The 21,517-nt window shown below is 28.0% G+C and overlaps 2 protein-coding genes across 4 annotated transcripts; one reads left to right on the top strand and one right to left on the bottom strand.

Moving 5' to 3' along the window:
• Positions 1 to 320: 320 nt before the first annotated feature.
• LOC107441220 (spidroin-1) lies at positions 321 to 10,992 on the top strand. Of its 3 annotated transcripts, none has more exons than XM_016054392.4 (2): positions 321 to 476; positions 9,747 to 10,992. In XM_016054392.4, the coding sequence occupies exon 2, from the start codon at positions 9,770 to 9,772 to the stop codon at positions 10,211 to 10,213; it is 444 nt and encodes a 147-aa protein (XP_015909878.1). In that variant the 5' UTR covers positions 321 to 476; positions 9,747 to 9,769; the 3' UTR covers positions 10,214 to 10,992. The 3 variants fall into 3 exon arrangements, with proteins under 3 accessions (XP_015909878.1, XP_015909877.1, XP_015909879.1); XM_016054391.4 differs by having other exon boundaries at positions 325 to 476; positions 9,744 to 10,992; XM_016054393.4 differs by lacking the exon at positions 321 to 476 and adding an exon at positions 2,001 to 2,113 and having other exon boundaries at positions 9,744 to 10,992.
• Positions 10,993 to 13,546: 2,554 nt separating this feature from the next.
• On the bottom strand, positions 13,547 to 21,098 carry LOC107441212 (progranulin). The gene is made up of 4 exons (XM_016054385.3): positions 20,945 to 21,098; positions 17,812 to 17,917; positions 15,034 to 15,492; positions 13,547 to 13,723 (listed from the first exon to the last, which is right to left on the bottom strand). The coding sequence occupies exons 1-3, from the start codon at positions 20,945 to 20,947 to the stop codon at positions 15,035 to 15,037; spliced, it is 567 nt and encodes a 188-aa protein (XP_015909871.2). The 5' UTR covers positions 20,948 to 21,098; the 3' UTR covers positions 13,547 to 13,723; position 15,034.
• Between the last annotated feature and the right edge of the window lie 419 nt (positions 21,099 to 21,517).

Here is a 21,517-nt window from a genome sequence, read left to right as displayed (position 1 = left end):
AATATCTTCATAATTTATCTCAATGGTTTATAATGGAATACATTTACATTTAAAAACTCATATACAAGAGTATTTAAAACTGAGATCTAAGACATCAAAAATATGCTAGTAAGAAATTAAAATTTTTACATTAATTTGCAATGTAGTTTTGAAAAAAAAAGGAAGGGGAGAAAAATGAAGTAGAACCATTTTTCAATAATTTGAAATTAAATTTCTTCTTTTAAATAATGATCTTAGTTCTTTAATTTGTGGATCTTCCCCTAAAAAGTTTCTTACGGTAGAAACGAAGATGGGAGTAAAGCACAGCAATGAACTTGAGCGCATGGCCTATATCGGGAACAGAGTCTGCTGACCTAGAAATAGTGGCCGCGGGCCCTCCACCCCTATTTAAGAGTCCGTCTCATTCACTTTTTCCTTACACATAGTTTGTCTATCTTGGGAATAGCAGGGATTCACTAGTTCTTCGAATTGTCAAGGTAAGTAAGTTACAAATGTGAAAATGATAAGTTTATTTTTTCTTTCAAAAGCGAAAGTTAAAGTCATATTCAGAATAACGAAGTGTACATAAAGTGCGTTCATTAGAATTAATTTATTAATTATGAAATACTTTAAATCATATTTCTTTATTTCAATATACTAAAAAAGAAAAGTGAAAATTTTTAAATTGATTAATATAATTAGAATTTTAATGCCAAGCAGAAAATATATATAAAATTATTTTAATAAATTATTCTTTTTAAATCTTTCATTTTATCAAACCAGTAACTCATGCTAACGAATTTTGTTTTATTGTTATATTTTGCATTGAAATTTATTCCTATTTCCATCTACATTTTAAAAATAAATGTAAAATTATTCGTAGTAGATAAGTTTGACTTTTCTAAACATTTATCTTACTCAAAGAATACAATTTTGTTATAAAGTGCGAAAAATTATAGTGTTGTATCGGCAATCTCCCATAATTCTTATTGCGGATGATTAATAAAACGAGAAAATGTAGATTTGTATTTTAGAGTATTATAAATCTTCTTGTTACATTTCTTTAAGTGATAATAAGCGTACAAGTAATATAACTTATTTCTCTTTTTGAAATTATTAAAAAAATCTATCAAAATCTTTTAAAGTAAAAATGTTTAACTAGAGCAAAATAAAGTAAAGTTTTTTTCAATATGTATGGTGGAACAATAGCAATAATATAAAAAAATTTCATTATAAAATTACAAAATATTTAACTTATTAATTACACCAAATCTTCAACAAATCCTTTATCAGAATATTATTAAATATTTTTTACAGGCTCTAGGTTTTAAATACATTAATTAATCGGTAAATTTTTGAATAAACAAATTTAGATAATAAATGTTTTATCACTGATTCCAATTTTTAGAAGCTTATTTATGCGAAAATTTAAAACTTTATTCCTTTTCTTAAGGCCATGAAACCATGGCGGCCATAAATCGATGAATCCGTGATCGAAATAACGATCGATAATTTAAAACGTTAATGCAATCATGGAAACCAATTTATAAGTGTTTTTAAGTCACAGGGAAGTTTTAATTCCTTTAAATAAAATTCGATACGTATTTTTTTTTAACTTTTCTATAAAAAAATTAAATTGTTAAGGGCATTTTTTTTCTAATATTTTAAACAAAAAAAATTTTGGAAAATATTTCTTGTAATTTTTCTATTTTTCTTTTGATATTTGCATCAGAAATCAGTCACAGAAAAAAAAACAATTAAGATATTAATAAGACAAGAAATAATATTAAACGGCATGATTCTGTTACTTCAAACACAAAAAATGAATTAAAGCCATTTTATCTAGAATAAAAGGTCAATGTCTCAATTAAAATTCAACACATTCGTTCTTCATGGTTGAGTAGACAGAGAAATATGCACAATAATGGATCAATTTTATCAATCTGATAAGATCGATGATTAACTAATCATCTTAGTTGATAGGATTAATGATATTAATATCCGCATTGTGAGAGAAGCGTGCCATTAATAATATCTAAGAAGATAAAATATTTCTTGTAAATAGATAAGAGCTAATCGAACATTTCAGATGCCATGTATAATTATATATCGAATTTTTATTTTTTATCTAAAGGTATGCTGATCTTTATTTTTATTTACTTGATGGAAAGAATATTTTCTAAGAAAATTATTTATTAATAGTTGCAAATTGTTCTAATAGTAAAAAAATATTAGCATTTAAATTACTGATAAAATCAATTGAAATAAATTTGCGATTTCGAATGCTTTCTTCCGTGGTTTTTATTTATAAAATGAATTATTTTTTAATCTATATTTTTCCCATTCAAACTTTATTCATTTTATCAAATTCCATGCACAGTTCAGTTTTTTCATTCCAATTCATTACAGTTATTAATTTAAAAAATTTCATTGAATTTAGAGCATAAATTGTTAAATTTATTAGCATTCCATTTTTATTATACCTAAGAATACGACAATGCCAAAACATGCCGATTTTAATGAATAATTAGTGCTTATGATGAAATTCATATCCTCAAATCAAAGAAGGTGATAATTTTCTGAAGTAAATACTTTTTTCTCAAGAAATGAGATAATTTCTGAATTATGAGTGCTTATTTTTGTAATCCATTCGAATGTATAATGTCAGATTGAGAATTATATGAAATTCGTTAGCTATTTTTACAGTCTTATGTTGATTTAGATGATTTTATTTTCATTGAAATATAATGTGTTTTCATTTTTTTAAATTTAATGAATAATTGTTTTCAAATTCTTAAACATAATGAAGCGCATTGAAATAAAATATTATACCTTAATCTTGTACTATAACTATAGAAACCTATAAAATACTTGCTTTTAAAAAAATTGCTATCTTTTATCAATTTAAGAGAGGTATCAAGCTCTAATACCAAATGATATGTTTCACGTATGATTTTGCAAAATTTTTTCTGAGAAAAGTGTTTCAAAGGTATGTCTAAAGAACATAATTATAAAACAAAATGTTTTAGCTATAAAAAAATCTAAAAACATTAAGTTTTTTAAATATAGTAGTTACGAAACAAACACGATAGAATATTGTTGCTGTTGTTCATAGTACTTCAAGCATTTTCAAAAAAATCCCCAAAAAATATCCAATCAGTGGTTTTTTTATTAAATTAACAAAAAATATCGCTTGCAATATAAGAAAATCGGATTTACTCACTGTTAAGTTCGAAATCGGCAATTAGATTATTAAATTTGTGCAAAACTCTTTTACTTATAATTAGATTCACATCTCTTAGCTTATATACAAAATTTTGCATTAATTGGTTCTCAAAAAAAAGCATCATATAAACATGATGACTGTTTACACTTATAATTACAAAAGTTAACTGCAGCAACTAAAATATTTCTTCTCACAAAGCTTTTTTTTTTTTTAACTAAAATGATTTTTAAGTTAATCATCGATCAATATTATTTTTTTAAAAATTATTTTATTATTTTCTTTTGCAACCCCCAATGAGAGTACATTTTACTACAAAGGATTTTGAAAGCGTATGGTAAGGGAAATCATTAAGAAGTTTGCGATATAAACAATATTATTTCACCGGTAATGTTTGTATTAATTTTCAAAGGAGAATCAGGAATAAAGTGCGTCTCTTTTACCATTAATGCTCAGTAATTACATTTGAAACACTTTATGGAAGTAAAAGGAAATAATTTACTAAGTTTAGGTCCTACTTTGATTAAGTAGAGTCAAAAGCAATTTAGATAACTGTTTTTCTTATATTTTGTTTAATAAAGTGGCAAACTTGTAAGCAACGTTTTCCCAAAAATGTGCTCATATATATCGTAAGTAATTATTATTAATAAATAAATCCTGATTGCATGCATAATATTTTTTTGTGAAAAGTAAAGCTAGTAATGAAAAGATAAGTCTATAATATGCTTTTTATTCTAGCTTTATATTTATTAATTATTATCATGACTTCCATGTCTATTTTAAGTCTTATTTATCATTTTCACGTGGCCTGATGTTAAGCGCATGACATCACAAGAGGAAGAAAATTCTATTTATTAAATACAAAATTAAATTTAGCTTTTATTTATCGCAGAATATAGAAGAAATTGGTCGAATACATGAAATTATTTTCGTCAACATAAAACAAAAGTGAAATGAATGGAACGAAAAAATTCAAGAAATATTTAATCAAAAATTAATAAGTACTTAGATTTTTGCTTTTTGTTTAAAAATTTCTCATTCTCTTATAAAAAAGAAATTCCAGTAAATGAGTCCGACTGTAAGGTAAATTCATAATCTGTAACTAGTGTGTGATATATTGTAATGTGCCTTAAAAATTTATATAATTATAATTGGGTTTCAAGCAGGCTCAGGTGGAATTAAATTTTACTGCAAAATTAAAATCAATTTTTGATTGATTGCGTTTGGAATGAATTTTATCTGAATTATAGTTGATTGTCTCAAAAAATTAGAATATTTCTTAAAAATTACTTTTTGCATCATTTACTGTGAATTTTTAAACTATCTAAAAACATTTATTGATGTAACTTAGATTTTTTTATAATCAAATAATTTATAAATCTACACATAATTTCCTACTCAATCGATTCTAGGACCCCTTCATCGTTTCCTTAGATAATCTCTTAATCAATCTGAATAGAGATTATTTACAGAATTTAGGAAGCAATTAGGAAACCAAACATTAGAGAAATATTAGCCCTTTTCTATCCAGCTGTCTCGTGAGCAACTAATAAAAATTAAAGCGACGTAGATGCTTAGAATTCTTAAATAAACTATTAGAGATAATGTAATATTGCTTCCATATTTTTACACAAGAAGTTTTAATTATAAAATTTTTAGTGATACTTATTTCTGCAAAATGGCTAAACTAATATAATTTTTTAATACTTCAACAATGTGAGGCAAAAACAAGAATGCATTAAATTTAACATGCTTTTTATGCATTTCTATGTAATAGGATAGTTTAAGTATATGGCAGAATCTGTTGCCTAGGTTAAGGCTTTGATTCAAAAAATTATTTACTTAATATATTTTATTTTCCTTCATTCTTTGCTTTAAGAAAATAGAGAAAAATCTTCTTTCATTATTTTCTTTTTTTTTTACAATGCACACTCATGATCGACATCAATTAATACGAAGCTCTACAAACATTATTACCGGGGAAATAGCAAATTTTGTTAAAATCTTAAATTGTGCAAACATGGTCAAAAGATTCAAGTACAAATTTTTTTGGTTTTGTTATAAAATAACATATATTCTCTGAATATGTACCTGAGAATTTTAAGGCTGTTCTTTAGATACTTTTTTGTCTTGCGAAATAACAATTTTTCACGATAATTATGCTTTTCTTTAAATATCACTAATTGGTAACAGAAAATAACAGAAATAACCTATCTCTGACTGTTAGATTAAGCTTTGTTTCTAAGCAAATAATTAAAATGGCGCAAAATGTCAAAGTGAAGAACAACTACAGTTTCTTGAAAGCAAAAGCATTAGTGATATAATTTTCAGTATTTGACATGTTACTTCAACGTTGTTCATAAATGTATGCAAAAGTATGCATATTACTCAAAGTGTTCATAAAAATATGTAAAAATTGATAATAATGCTTTTGAAGTAAATGGAAAATCTAACCAAATTGCTAATATCATGAAAAGTTAAGCACATTTTTTAAAAAAATATCGTAGTTATTTGGCCGTTTTGAATCCAGATAATTCTTAACAACAAGATAGTGTTTATGGTTAAAAATTAAAGCCTTGCTTTGAAGGCCTTGTTAAAAGCATACTAACTTGGCCTTTTCTTTTAAATTTCTTGGCGAAAAGACTTCGAAAATATCCTTAATGATTTACAACTTTTAAAAGCATTATTACTCCAAGCAAAAGTTATTGCCAGCTTGAAATAGGAAAGAAAAATTAAAATATTGTAATATTTTGGCCATCACTGTTTTGTGTAGTATTCATTAGTTACATTTCAGACTCTACCACCAGAAGAAAATATAAACAGGTAACATTGCCCCACTGATACATATAGGCTGATTTTCGATCGGAGGGAGACAGGACCGGTCTCTGCTAATATTCACCCTATGCGCGTAATTGCGCTTTGATAATATATCATCTTTCACACCCAATGAATACTATGTTCATTAATTCTTAAGAAAATCATTCATAAATTCTATGCATTCATCTTCCGACCTTCTAAAGCAAGGCATAGTCCCCCTAAGGGTGGGCCAATGAACGACAAAACGTGAATGAACTCCCTTTATGGAATTATGAATTAGAGGAAATGAATGCAAAGTAAAATATCCATTTGGTCAACTCTTTCCATGAATAGTTCTTTGCCAATGACCCATCGTGCAACAACCCTCACTTATTGGGGCGCAAAAGAGTTGACCTACATAACTAAGTTGCGAGTGAGTTTTCTTCCTCTTGTACTTAAAGATGATAAGGGATCTTTCTACTTTTGGAGTTGTAAAGCTTTCTCCCAATTTTATTGCTATCCTTCCGTCTTTGTTTGAGTTTACATAAAAGTTTCTTCTTTTCCTTATTTAGCTTGTTACGACTTGCTGTGCTCAAATGTCAGAGTTAATTTATTTATAACACATTGCTTCTCGGAAAGTGTTCAAAAAGAAGTCCAAAGTGTTCAAATGTCAGAGTTAATTTATTTATAACACATTGCTTCACGAAATGTAGGAAAAATTAGGAAAGTTATTGAAAATTATTAAATAAATTATAGTTAGGAAAATTATTGAAATTTTATGAATAGTGAAAATATTATTTTTAAGAAATTACTTTGGATCAATTTCAACTAGGTCTGATTAAATAGCTTTGTTAATATAAATGATTGTTCGAAATAATTAAAAATCATTGCACATTTTTAAAAGTTATGAGTTCCTGTTAATGATATAAATATATTTTTTGTGAAAGGATTTACATTTAGTTTTGACGAGACCTGGTTAAAATAATTTTTATCAATGAAGCTTAATGTTTAAAATTGGGAAAATTGATTACTTAGTTTTTTGTTAATTATGAATTATTATAAATGATGAAAATATTTCATTGAAGTAATGATGAGACTTGATTTTGAACAAACCTTTATAAAATAACTTTATTTGCATATCCTACTATTGATCATTAACGAAAAATCATTGCGCATTTTCGAAAAATATAAGCTCTTATGAATGCTATAACTAATTGAATTGTTTAAGAAGTGATTCTGTTTTGACGAGACTTGATTGAACCTTAGATAATGGAAGTATAAGGCTAAATAATTTTCAAATTAAATGTTAAGGCGAATTGACTTAACAAGTATAAAATAATAAAAGTAAAACTAGCTTGACAAATACTTTTTCTTTTCTGTAAAATGATTTCTTTAAATGGAATAAAGATGAATAATTGTTAAATGGTGCACTTGCCTGCAATGTTAATTTTTCTTTTACTCGTACGAATTGTTTAATGAAAATAATGTTGAGTAAAAATATAATTTTAATAATTATGTCTCATTAAAATAGAACGGAAATCATTGTTTGTCTTTGAAATAGAGAAAAAAACTTTATTTTCAGAAAATAAAAGAGAATGAACGATGTATTATGAAATTATTATGGAAACTATGCTTTTAAAAATACTATAAATGTAACGTAACTGAATGTTTCATTATAAGCTTCAAGCCATATAAAATTAAAAATAAACGCATATTTCATAAGTAAGATAACATTTAATTAGAGGCTATTCCAATTTTGAAAAGTAGTGAAATTTCTATTGATTTTCCCTTGGTTAAACAATCACTTCAGGTTTTTCACTCGGTTAAACAAATATTCAGATTTATTTCATTCTCTAAGCATTTAATAAGAAGCATTTACTAGTAGACTTTACTACATTTCATTACATTTTTCTGAAACTGTGCTTGGTCAGAGCATAATTTTCATTATTTATAAATTTTTAATAGCTTTTAGAGGCACATAAATTTACACGTTTACATAACTGAAGTAATATTACTTTATCGTACTATTACTTCTATCCCATGCAGCTTCATCACAGATAATATTACATTTTAGCAAACCTAAGCTAAAGAACAATTTTTAAGTTAAGATACGTTTTTTTTATGTTAATTTCGTTCAAAATGCTTAAATTCAGAAATTTCCCTACTTTTTAAGCATTCTGAAAAGTAATTTTTGCACTGTGTAAAAGAAATTTGTTTGAACATTTATTGAAAATGAAAAAAAAGAAATTTTAAACGTTATAGAGTTATAAACAAAAAATACAGAAATAAAGTAAAGTAAATATTGCATTGTCTTTTTGTAGAATAATTTGATTTGCTAAATATTGACTCCTTAACGAACTATTTCTCCATTTGCCGTTAATCGCTAATCATATCAAATTTTAGCTTTATGACCTTGTTTCCAACTGTGGCAAATTCAATGCTGAATAAATCAGCAAATAAATAACTATTCAATTCCTATAATACAAAAGAGTGATAATGTGACACCTGTAAAGAATTAAGGTTAAAATCATCTGCTCCACCATATCCTTTCAAGATCCTGTAGCATGGGAATCAAAACAATAGAATGTTAAAAGATAATTTGTGGAACAAAAACTAGCTTGAGGGTTAAGACTACTGAAGAGATAACAAAACGGAAGTTTTTTTCTTAGAGATTATTAAATGGATTTAGCAGTATAGATTTTTTTTTCTTTCCAAAAGGCCCGGACCTGAGCTAATGGTTTTTGAAAAATCATTCATGCTTTGCAACGGTCCAATGAGTACAAGAATAAAGGCTTCTGGATATGGGACGGGTGTTAAAGATATACTGGAAGAAAACAACTAAACTTGACATACATTTCTTACCGCATGTATATATCATAACTAAGTTAATGGTTTCTGATGAGCGAGTGAGATTAGATGATTATTTGAAGAACCTCCACTAATGGACATTTAGATGAGCCTCGTTTAGACTAATGGAGGTTATTCCATTCTCAGCTTGGATCGTAGCTTTTCCTGCTTTGAGGTGCCCGGATGTATATTCCATTCTTAAATTAAGATTTATTTAATGAGAATCGCACCAATGACCCATTCACAGGGACGCTGCTTCTTTAAATAAATGCAAAAACTCTGCCACGCCATTGTTTTGTAACATTGGAGTTAAATAACACATAACGTTCACATTATTTATTGTTTAATTATCTTCCAAACTGGGCACAGTTTACAAACTACTGGTATAAATATACACAATTACTTTCTCAATTTTCATGAATTTTACTTAAGACTACAACAATATGTACTATGAACGTAACTAATGAGTTGAAGCTTGATTTTAAGAAGAAGAAAAATTAAGTAATATGATGCAATTTTTTAAAAAAAATCTATGTACAATAAGAAACAGATAAAAAAATCAGCTGTAAAATGGTTGGAAAAATCGAATAAAGCTGAAAACAGTCATCAAGTATTTCATTTTTAGTTTTGTCCAACTAGTGTTATCGATAATGCAAGCGTTCATCTTAACTTAATTTATTTTATTCGATGTTTTAAATTTATTGCATATTATGCAGAACCATGCTTTTATTTATTATTTGTTCAATAAATTTACCTTGAAAATTTGACTTTTTTTTTACGAAAATTCCAATGATGCTTCACCTGAATTCACTAAAAAAATTTAAGCATTTTTGATCAACTTAGGATATAAATTTACATTAATGTCCAGCTTTTAATTGAGTACAATTTTATTTTTCAGTAGCTGACAACTAAACTCGCCTTACCATGCCAAACCAAGATCACCAAAGGCGATTCACCCTCTTCACTTTCTCTCTTCTAGTACTAACAGGATTAGTAATCCAACAAGCTGAGGCTGGCATAGGAGGATTACTTGGCCTTGGTAACAAAGGACTTGGCAGCAAAAAGACCTCAGAGATGTTGGTAGCAGCCTCTATCTTAGCTTCCTTAATTACCAAACACAAAGAATCACAGAACCAAAGTAAACAAAGAGCTCCCATGATGCCTATGCCAATGCCACCATACGGAGGTTACGCTGCTGCTAGCTCACCATATGGATCCTATGGTGCAGTGGGATACGGTGGTGGTTTAGGATCATCCCTTTACGGAGGATACCCAGGTCTAGCGTCTGCCTATGGTGGATTTGCAAGTCCAGTTGGAGGAGCCGCGTATGGTGGAGGAGCATATGGTGGAGCATATGGTGGATATTAAATGAAAAATGTAGATTTATTCAAAGTATTATTAATTAATGTTCCCTAGTCTGCTGGCATGGTGAAATAAGGGATTGGCATCGATTTGAAAACTCTGAAAATGTAAAAAAAAAGTCAACGTAACACTCCACTTTTTTTAAAGTTCTTAGAAAGTGGATTTATTAGTAACATGTGAAACTAAATTTGCAGTTTTTGATATGCTTGTTTTTGCAATCGAAGGGTAGATAATTAAGTAACTTTCATAATTTATTTGAAACTTTTAATGATGTCTTCAATTTAAATTTTAAGGGGATTTTTGATTGGATACTTCATAAATTTTATTCTAAAACTGAATCACTATTTTTAGTGTATAGATAGAAAATTGATTAAGTAGCTTAACCCACATACGCTATTGTTTAAATGTAATCAATTCTTAATTGAGGTTTCGAATGAATCACATGACTGACCAGTGACAAAAAATATTAGAGCCGTGCACTTTGTGTATCTTTCAGTAGTTTTCTGAAGATGGCATTCCTACAGTAGCCAAAAAGGCGCTCCCCTTGTAAATAAACCCAAAGAACATTTCACAAAATATATCTCATTTTCAAAGGTATACATTATATACTATATTCGTATATCGGATGACGTTTGATAAAAGGTCGAAATCCAACATATAGCTGTGCATACTATGTAAGAATCGGCCGTCAACCGTTTTTAATCATTCGATATGTCTCTTTTTCTATGTAAACATGTAATAAGATGTATTTTTTATATCCGTAATAAAAATGTACGAAATTTTAAGTCTTTGTCTTTATTTTTAACTTCAATTTCCAATATTTAAAATCAATGAAAAAATTATTTTTTCGTAAGCTAAAATTCTGACAACTTATTACAAACATTTGTAATATAAATGGAAATTAAAATAATTTTTTAGGGTTTAAATTTTTCGTACTTAACCGTTATGTAGTCTAAATATTTTTCTAACCATAATAATTTTTAAGTAGAAATATTTATTTTAAGGAAATCATTATCATTTAGATTTATTCATGAAATTGTCTTTCAATTTCTCTTATTTCTCATTTAAAACATTTATTTTATTTTAAAGTATTTTATGACTCGTGTTTTTTCTTCCTTTTATCTGCACTCTTAAAAATCAATACTTCTAGAACGATATACTCGAGGCATTTTATAAACGCTTAAAAGTGAACGACATTATAGTTTAAGTTTCTTTCTTTTTTTTTTCATCTAAGTTCAAGAGAAATGTAAAATTCTACAAAGACATGGCTCAATTTAATATTTAGCACCTTTTCAAAGTCGAAAAAAATTCATAGAATGTCACATGATCAGAACAGCAATAATTACAATCTATGAATTGCTTTTATAATCCAACTCTTGATAGTGTGAACCGTTAACAATCGAAGAAAAATGTACCGATAATCCCCAGTTATAACAATATCTAACATCTTTTTAAAAAATTCTATTTTTAGAATATATTTAATATTTTACTCATATTTGCTTACTTTTATGTATATATTTCTAAAAGATTATTACGTAACATCACACGAAGTAGTTATATTTTGCATTAAACGTCTAAAACTTAGGGTATGAAGAAAAAAATTATGATACTAAATTGTATTAAAAAATTTGTTACTCTTCTCTTATAATCGTAATAGTTTCTATTATTATATTAATTCATTATTATTTACACTATTATATTATTATTACATAGTTATTATAATACTCAATAATAATATTGAACTTGAATTTAACATCATTTATAATAGTCGTCAGTAATTTATGAGACCGTGAAATTTACGGCCAAAAATGAGTTATGCTTAAAAATTTGCAGTGGAGAAAAAGAATCGTTTTAATAAAACTGCAGAACATATATTAAAAAAATTCAAAGAAATCATTTGATTTTGATACTGCTGCAGTATGTATTTGGATAAATATTCAGGATAATACACTTTTATGCTGCATGCGTCGGATAACACACTTCATCAATTTAATCTAAATATTTAAATTTACCCTAGAATTTTTTTTACATATTTTGTTAACTAGATTTTTCTTAGATTTTTGTACATTTTATTAATTCTCGATAGAATAAAGGACTCAAAACAGTTGTGCTTACAAACACTAAAGTTTAGAGTTGTGTACAGAAATAAATTATTTGTGTTTAATAAATTTTCAGTATTAATTCGTTTTGGAGGCTAACTCTTGAAGACGCTGGGACATAGTCTCTATAGTGCACAAGCACAAGTTCGAAATCGTGAGGAAAAAAAACAGGTTTTCTTTTACAGAACTATTTTCCTTCTTTTCTGCTACATAGGTATTTTTTATCAACTTCACAAAAACTTACAATTTTTGTGAAGTTTTTGACAACATTTTGATTTTTCATTTACCATTATTTTTATATTATGACATGGGGCCATATGTTGAAATATCCCGTCAAACCAAACATCTTCAGGCATATAATATATTCATATGCACTATGTTGAATTTACAACTTATTTCATCCAGCGATAAGCTTATACACTGTTAGAAGTGGTTAAATAACACTTTATTTAGTTATTTTACCGTATTCAAATAAAACATGGTTAAATAACCATAAATAAGATAGTCTTCAAACTGTTAATTGTCAGATAAATAGTTTATTAACTGCTTCTTACCTAATACTGTTAGACAACCAGAATTTTATCTCACTATCAAAGACTACCTAATGAGGCCTCTTAGTTCCTTGCAGATGGGTACATTTAATACCCGAGAGGGCTAATCTGTCAGTCTCATGACCGACAGAACGGTAGTTTGCTTTCCAGCTTTGACACCACAATATTTCCCACTTGTCCATCAGCACATGAAGATTTTCCATTGCCCTACCCTCGGCTATTATTCCCTGGGCTCATTTACGCATAGATGGTAGCTGTATAAAACTGCGGAACTATCTTCAATGTCCAGTTAAGTTTCTTTTTTACGATTTTGAGACCATGCTAGTTGTAAATGGTTAAAAAAAACAGTATAATTTTGTATTCATGTTTTTTCAACCATACTAGTTGTAAACGGTTTCAAAACCGTTAAGGGAAAAATGTTCTTTACCGTAAACTTCACGATTAATTGGATGGACAGGCTGTCGGTAATTTTACCATAATTTTAGAATGAAAATTCTAACAGTGTAGCGCCATATTTTGAGAAAAAAACCGAAACGTGTAGTTTAGATGAAATTCCACACTTTTTCGAATTGCTCAAGTCTAAAATAAACTTGAAAGAAACTAATTTGCTCCAACTGATTAGCACATAATAGTGTAAAAAAATATGCAACTGAAACGATATAAGCTAAATAAATCTTAATTACAATAGATAAATATCTCATTAAATGTTTTTAATAACTTTTCAAAAGATAAAAATACAACAGTTTTATAACTCATAACATATTTCGTGTCGTATGAAGACTTCTCCATCTTCTGATTAGGTCAATGAACATAACAGAAGGTACAATAAGAGCGTGTTTTTTCCTTTCTCGAAATTGTACTCTTTCCTGGAATGAAAGAAATTGAAAAGTATTCTGTTAATCCAAATAAAAATTACCAGACATATTATCAAAAATGGCATTAAAAATTTTATAATGAAGTATAGATTTTGTATAATTTTAGAATATATATTTTTTACCTTAAGTAAATTAGAGTGGGGTAAGATTGAGTAGCGGGGTGAAACCGGGTACCTCGATTGGCTTGCTGTTGCAGATTATTTAACGAAGTCTGTGTGTTAAAATTTGTTTTACCATGCATATGTCAAAATCCGTTTACTTTCTAATGTTCTTTTGTTTTTAAACTATTCTTATTTATAAGTCATAAGGGTTGCGAAAATGGTTTTAGTCCAGATTATTATATGTTTATATGCTCTCAGGGTAAGAACCAGGTACTACCTACTCTTATTCCCCCCGCTCATTATGTGTTTATGCCACGAAAGCTGTAGTGTAACGGAGGACGAAGAAAATTATATCACATGTAAGTTACATGTATAATATTCTAAAATTTTTATAAAAAGTTAAGATGGCTTCTACTTTTTTACTGAAGTTCTACTTTTTGTGCTCCTGTTCTTACCCCACTTTCTCCCATCAGTTTTTTTTTAAATTTTAATAAAGAGTAAGTATATATTTTGAACTGAATCTCATTTGAACCATAATGTCAATTAAATGTCTTGCAACCATAATAAGATGCTTATTTCAACCATATTCTTGCGCAAATTAGACCATCTATAACTTGATTGCACGCTACCAATAAGATTGAACGGAAATAGAGTTAAATTAAACGTATTATTATGGTTAAAGCATATTTGGCGGTTATTGTAAAGCAATACCAATGTTTTTGTTCAATGCAGAACTGATTTTTCTGAAAGTATATAGAATTAGCAAAAGTTAGCTTGAAGTTATTGTTAGGAGTTAATGTAACTTTTGTGGGATTTTAATTATTGAGTTATTGTATGGAATTTTTACAATGTTATGAAGAGTTTGTGGAGCTAGTAAAAGTCTAGTAGCACTTTCTAAAAGTCTAGCAGCTAGTAAAAGTCTAGCAGATCATAAACTTTCAAAAAATGCTTCTATCAATCCCAAAAAAACTTAAATTGAGACGGGATTCAGTTTTTTTTATTTTTAAGAAATAACGTTTATATAACGTGAGATTTTTTTAAAAAAATTTAGTTTCAAACTGTGTAACACTGGATTTATTTACCTCACAGCCTAGCAGCACTACTTCTAAAATCTTTGAACTTAAACTTTCAAAAAATATCGTGGGGATTAGTGAGTTTTTTAAATTTATTTTTCCATCGTGTAATGCAGGATTTATTTACCTTACAGAGTTCTTTTGTTAATTGTGGCTGTTGAAACTGCCTGGCAACAGTCCCATCCTCCGTTTTTATTCCGACAACACTCATCAAGTTCTGGGCACCAGGTCTTATCACCACAATGCTTCATGCCAAGATCCACTGTGGATGCCTCTCTTTTAAAAATCCTTGAGTAAATTCCAGTGTTGTTTTTCTTGTTGCAACGCATATTTTGAAGATCACATTCATATCCATGGGCGCAACAATGGATGATATCATCACAACACTCAGCAAAAGGAAGCGGGCAGCAAAGATCAAATAATGGACAAGAAAAACATTCTGTCGTTAGTGGAGGACATTCTCTTACTACTTTCACCGTCGAACCATTGTTGACATTTTCGATGCAACCAAGTTTCGAATCACATATGTTTCCCGTTGGACAGCAGACAGCTCCCTTAGTCTCCGAAAAACAACAATGCTCTTCACCTGAAAATTTAAAAAGGTAGAAGATTTATTAAGAAAATAAATTATACCTACGTAAATTATACATACGTAAATTTTTGAACGCAATGGGTCATGTGTTAGTTAATTTACTAGACTCATGCAATTTTCTACTAAACTCTCAGAAGAGTTCAGTAGATAATTGCATGATAGTTCATTGTAAATAATGGCATTAAGTACGGTCTATACAAATTACGGTATAAAGTACCGGCACTTTGACCCGTAAAATCCATTTTCCTGCAAAATCCATTTTTACCGTAAAATATTATACCATAATTTTTACAGTAATATTTATTTAATTAAAATGATTCGTGAAGTAATAACTTTAAAATTATGTTACATCAGATTTTTTATTCCATTATATGTTCACTATATACAACGTACTGTATGACAGCACTCAAGGTGGCGTTACTTTTAATCGTAATATGGTCTTCTATTTTTTACAGTGTAGAATTGTAGGAACCATAGAATTGCCTTTAAATAAAGTAAGATATTGAACATGCTTCAATTCAAATTGGACCATTGCAAACGTACAGTCAAATTTAGGTAAAATTAATTACAGAATAATACGGTAAAATTTTGAACCGTTCTAACGAATTTGCATGGTATTGATGCTTGAACAGCTTCACCGTAATTTATTATTGGTAATTTATTAGTGAATTTTAGGGTCAGTTAAATATATCGACCCACTTATAAATTATTATTATTAGAGATACTAGACGAAAAATTTACATACTGTTCGTCTTATGTTAACCGTGACGCTATACTTTTTTCAGCCTGTCATTTAGCGACGCTGCAACTTGTAGTGGAAACTTCGATCGTGCCCTTTGAATGTGTTTACGTTTGAGTTAACAGTTACTGTAAAACTTTGAAAAATCTCTCTATTTGCTAGCTTTCATTCACAACTTTATCTATGAAAGAGTCATTTCATGTCAGATTGTCCTATTTTCACTTCTAACTCCTTACCATTTCCAATTTTAAACGAATCTCACCTAAACATAAATTTAACACACATATCTTCCAATCTACATTTTTTAAATCATACATTAAATATTTAAGTAGTAAAGGTATTTTAATCTAATGTCTTTAAATCTAAGCACTTTTATTAGAAACTGTCAAGTATCAAAGAGAAAGAAAATATTAATTTAATATAAGTTGAGAAATAAATTATTAATATAACATAATATCACGTATTTAATATGAATTGAGTCAAAAGTCAACTACTATTGTCCTTTTGTTCAACAAACGGAAAAAAGAGAGCATGGATATATAAAGAATAAAATTATATTATAGTTTTTTTCTGACTGAAATTTTTGAGTTTTAAAATTGAGGATACTAAGTAAAAAGTACGAATTCATAATCTTTTAAGAGTATTTATTGACATTTTTGTATGCTAAATATAGGACTTTGTTTTGCTTTTCAAGCTGTTTTTTGAAAAAGTAACGCTTTTTAGCAAATAATATGCGTCATTTATAACAGATGTAAGTTTGTGACAGTTATTCAAGACTGTTAGGGGATATTTTTGCTATGTAACCCAGCACCCTCTGTTTTTAATCATAAGAAAAACGCAAAATATCAATATGAGGAAAAGCCAGTCTTAAAAAAATTAAAAGCATTTATGATCTAATTTCTAAAAATTTAAAAAGTTACTCTCCAGCGCCATTGTCACAAAACTTAAAAAATTATTCTATTTGTTTTATAAGTTTTACCAAAGTTGAAAATCTCTCCAAATTGGAGTTTTTTAAGAAACACTACAAATTTTTTAACATGGTTTACTGAGCCAAGGAAAATAAAGAAGCCACAGTTTAAGTGCCTTATACTCTAAACAAAGAGATGGGGCCAGGATAGCCTGGTTGGTAGGACCCTGTACCCATGTCCAAGAGGTCATGGGTTCGATCCCAGCCGGCCGAAGACTCCCCTTGCAGTAAATGGTGACTGATGCATGTTAAATCTGTCGAATCACAAAGTCCTCCATGTTCGCTCCCATAACAAATCATACCTCTGGGGTTACTGATCCAGGTTGTTGAATGAGGTTGAGAATTTCGTGTCCTTAATGTCCAAGTTCAAAATATTAAAAAAAGAATAACAGTGTTAAATTACATTGTTACGAAAACTACCAAAATCAGGACCGTATCGTTCAAACCATTTTGGCATTCAATAGACCAACATGAGAAAAAGACATCGTGCCCTTCAGTCATGATTTTACAGCAAAATTCAAATCTTACAGATATTTCGGGACACTCTTCATATCATGCACTCAACATATATTTAAATATACTTAAATACACACACTGTATTACTTACTGTTGCAATAAATGCTATTGCAGGAGAGTGTATTATATTCAACGTCTTCAGCTTTAACAAAAGTGAAAACAATCATTCCCATTACAGCACTCAGAACATACTTCACCTAAAAAAAATAATTTACATTGGGGTTATTTATTTTTCTGAAGGGTGTTTACAAGATTTTTTTCTCCAATGGGGTTACTTCACCCATCCATTCAATAAAAATTGAGGCTGTTTTAGAGTAGAAGACTTTTATGTTTCAGAAGTAACTCTTAAATATGCAATCTGTTGAATAAAATAGCTATAAATGCACGAATTTGTTTCAATCTATTCTTTCAATGAAGAGTTATGAGGGAGAAAATCAACAACATGAGCTTCATTCTAAGTAACTAAGTTTGAGCACTAAGTTTGATTAACGGGGAGCTTTAAAAAAGAATTTGACGAAAAAAGGATAAATCTCTCTATAATAATTTACCTGCAATAAATCTCATAAGCATTAATAAAAAGAATCCAACATGAGTTTGGCAAACAGTATAGCTCTATTATATTTAAAAAAAACGAACAGAATATTAAAATTTTGTTAACTTTTGAAATTATGCAAATAAAATTCATCGAAAAAAGCCACAAAAAAGACTTTAAAATTTGAATAGTTAATACATAATTCGAAATTTTTAAAAATACCAAGATCATATTTTTTCTTCGGGCGCTTAAGTGCGTTGTGGCTGAAAAGCTTCTTAATTTTATTTCGATTGGTTTTTCTTACGAAAAAAAGTAAGATCGCACATCAAAAAATTAAAAAAAGATGCAAATTTACAATTTAATCACTCATCAAATCCAAACAATCGCAAATTTCATAAATAGGGAGGCTTGTTCGTATTATCTCTAGACGTAAAGATGCGTACACTGTAAAGAATTTTGACCTTTCGTTGACTCCATTTATGGTGATAAGGTGAACTATTGTAAATACATTCCATAATCGGGAAAAATTTAAAAATTGGCAAAATTACAATTCTCTTAAGAAATTACATTGTGAAAATTTCAGGATCAAACGTCTTAAGTGCAGCATAAAATCCAATTTACCGTTAAATAAATTTTTACCGTAAAGTTTCTTACCGTAATTTTTACAGTAATATTTATTTAATTTCAGTGGTTCAGTGATATTGTAGTAAATACTACGGCAAAAATTAAGGTATATCAGTTTTTTTCCGTAGCATTTTACGGTAAAGATGAATTTTTTGCTATTAAATACTGGCACTCCAAGCGTCGATAATTTGATCCGGAATTTTTTACAGTGTATGTTATATATATTACTAAAATTGTGCTTGTTTTTAAACGAAATATTTCTGCAATGGTGCAATAAATTGATTATAATGTGCATGAAAATATGTGCTGTCAATAAACAAATCTACAAAAAATGAATACTTAAATAAATAAAACGATAACAGTGAAAAGGAGAATAAAAAATGTGACTACATGCACTGTAAAAATTTCATTTTACTTCAAGACTGAACATGGTGGTTACGTATTCCAATTTTTTTAATGCAGCATAACCTGTTAATTTTCCTGGTTAAATTAAATAATGTAACACAAATTTTAAAAAATACTTTTATTTTGACATAGATTGTCCACTTTAACAAACTTTTCATGTCATAATAGTTTTATAGAGATTTTTAAATTTATGCAACGTTTCATTATTTTTAACAATAGTTTTTGTTTTGTATTTTAAAGACAAAAAGCCCGCCTGGTGAAATTTATGAAATATCGATGGTAGCCATTGTGCCCTTTTTGATATAGAATAATTTTTCAATATAAAATAAATAGAAAAATGTATTCTAAATACTTACGACGCAATACGTATTAATTAAACATTATCGGTGTTATGTATTCAATATGTATTACATAATCTTTATTATACTTGAAGTTAAATATTAAACACCTAAGTATTGTTGTACATAAACAAAAATATTATCCAACTCAATTACTCAATTTAGTATTTAAGAAGCTTTATTTGATTAACATAAGTAACAATGCAGTTAATTTACATGAAATTTGGTTCACACTTTTAGAAAAATGTGCTCACCTTTGGAATTGATAAAAGCAATTTTACTTTTAAATTATCCGGCAATACATTTACAAGTAATTATTCAATAACTTTTTAAAGATTTACCTATTAATGCTCAATTCGAAATTTCGCATTTACACTTTGGATATTAGCGTTAAATGTTTTGAAATCAATAAGAGATTTACTAATAAAAACTGCCCGTGAGATTTTTAATTTATTAGAAATTCAAAAATTCTGAAACATTCAGAGACACAAAGTACAGAGCAACAAATTGTAAAATTCTAATTTCATATAAAATTCTGAGGAAAACAATATTCATACAAAAAATCTTTTAAAGTAACTAAAATGATCACTAAATTCAAATAAATTAACTAACAATTAAGTAAATAACTTTTTTAACATTGTATTTTAAATAAAATTTAATATCACCCATATTTAAAACAATTTTGTTAAGTTTTTAATTTTGTTTTTCGACCATTCAAAACTGTGTTTGAAAGTTTAAATTTAGTGCTCCCCAAAATTATAGCCGCAGTCAATTTTAATTGAATATTACAAAAAGTAAAATATATATAATTTTTTCCCCTCATTATATTAAATTATATTGTTAATACATAAACTGTTCGTCTTACAGTCGATGAATTAATTTATTTTAAGTTTTAAAGGATAAAAAATTCAAAATATTAATCAATTATTATTATTCCAATTATTATTATTATATCTATCTAGTTTTGACTAAATGCAAAAATACCATCTAATAAACAATTAACAAAAAAGTTTTTTTTAATATTTTTTTAATTTGTGATGGGATTGCAAGATTCTTGAATCTTGTCGCGAGAACTTAACAAAAATATTCAACAAACTAAAGTACTCAAATCGTTTTCTGTAGTTAAAAGAAGAAGACGATTCTAAAAAATGATTAAGGTTGAGTTGTCTAATCTGTATATTTTAATGGGCTTTTAACCATTAGATTTTGGTGCTGGTAATTTTGTGATTTGAAACATTGTTATTTCGCTGAACACTATATCAGCAAACTGAGAAATATTGTTAAATTTAGCAACTAAGAACGGGAAACATATTAAATTAACTCACCATGTTGTAAAAGTAGACAAATTAGTTTTTATCCGTTATATCGAAAAAAAGTTATGTTATTTATATCATAACTTCTTGTTACACTCGATAATTCATAGAGATTTTGCTTAATATACATCAAACATTTAAATTCCTCTTAAATATATCTCGAAAGTGAAACTGAAATTACTTATCATAGCAAATCTCTAAGAGTTGAAAGACATAAAATTTTTTCGCACATAACTGATTGCAATATCATCAACGAACATGACCAGCGATAAGGAAAGAGGTCATATAGCAGGGATGGCCAAGCTCCTTGATAGTCGAGCCATTTTTCAAAATCTGAAATTTTTCGCGAGCCGCAGTTAAATACGTATTTAAAAGGTATGCAAAACAGGTATTAAAAAATTTTTTTTAGATANCAGGGGTGGCCAAGCTCCTTGATAGTCGAGCCATTTTTCAAAATCTGAAATTTTTCGCGAGCCGCAGTTAAATACGTATTTAAAAGGTATGCAAAACAGGTATTAAAAAAAAATTTTTTAGATAAATTATATTTATTAAAAACATATAAGCAAAAGTACAAAATCTGTGTAT

Source organism: Parasteatoda tepidariorum, chromosome 2 (assembly GCF_043381705.1).
Source record: "Parasteatoda tepidariorum isolate YZ-2023 chromosome 2, CAS_Ptep_4.0, whole genome shotgun sequence".
NCBI lineage: Eukaryota > Metazoa > Arthropoda > Arachnida > Araneae > Theridiidae > Parasteatoda > Parasteatoda tepidariorum.
The sequence above is the reverse complement of the archived record's forward strand: the minus strand, read 5'-3'. Positions and strand labels throughout refer to the sequence as shown.

Bases quoted from the DNA above. Each gene is read 5' to 3' on its own strand.
- LOC107441220 (XM_016054392.4), top strand. From the start codon at position 9,770: ATGCCAAACCAAGATCACCAAAGGCGATTCACCCTCTTCACTTTCTCT.
- LOC107441212 (XM_016054385.3), bottom strand. The intron at 15,493-17,811 runs GTAAGTAATACA...TTAAATTTTCAG, and splicing joins CAATAGCATTTATTGCAACA to GTGAAGAGCATTGTTGTTTT.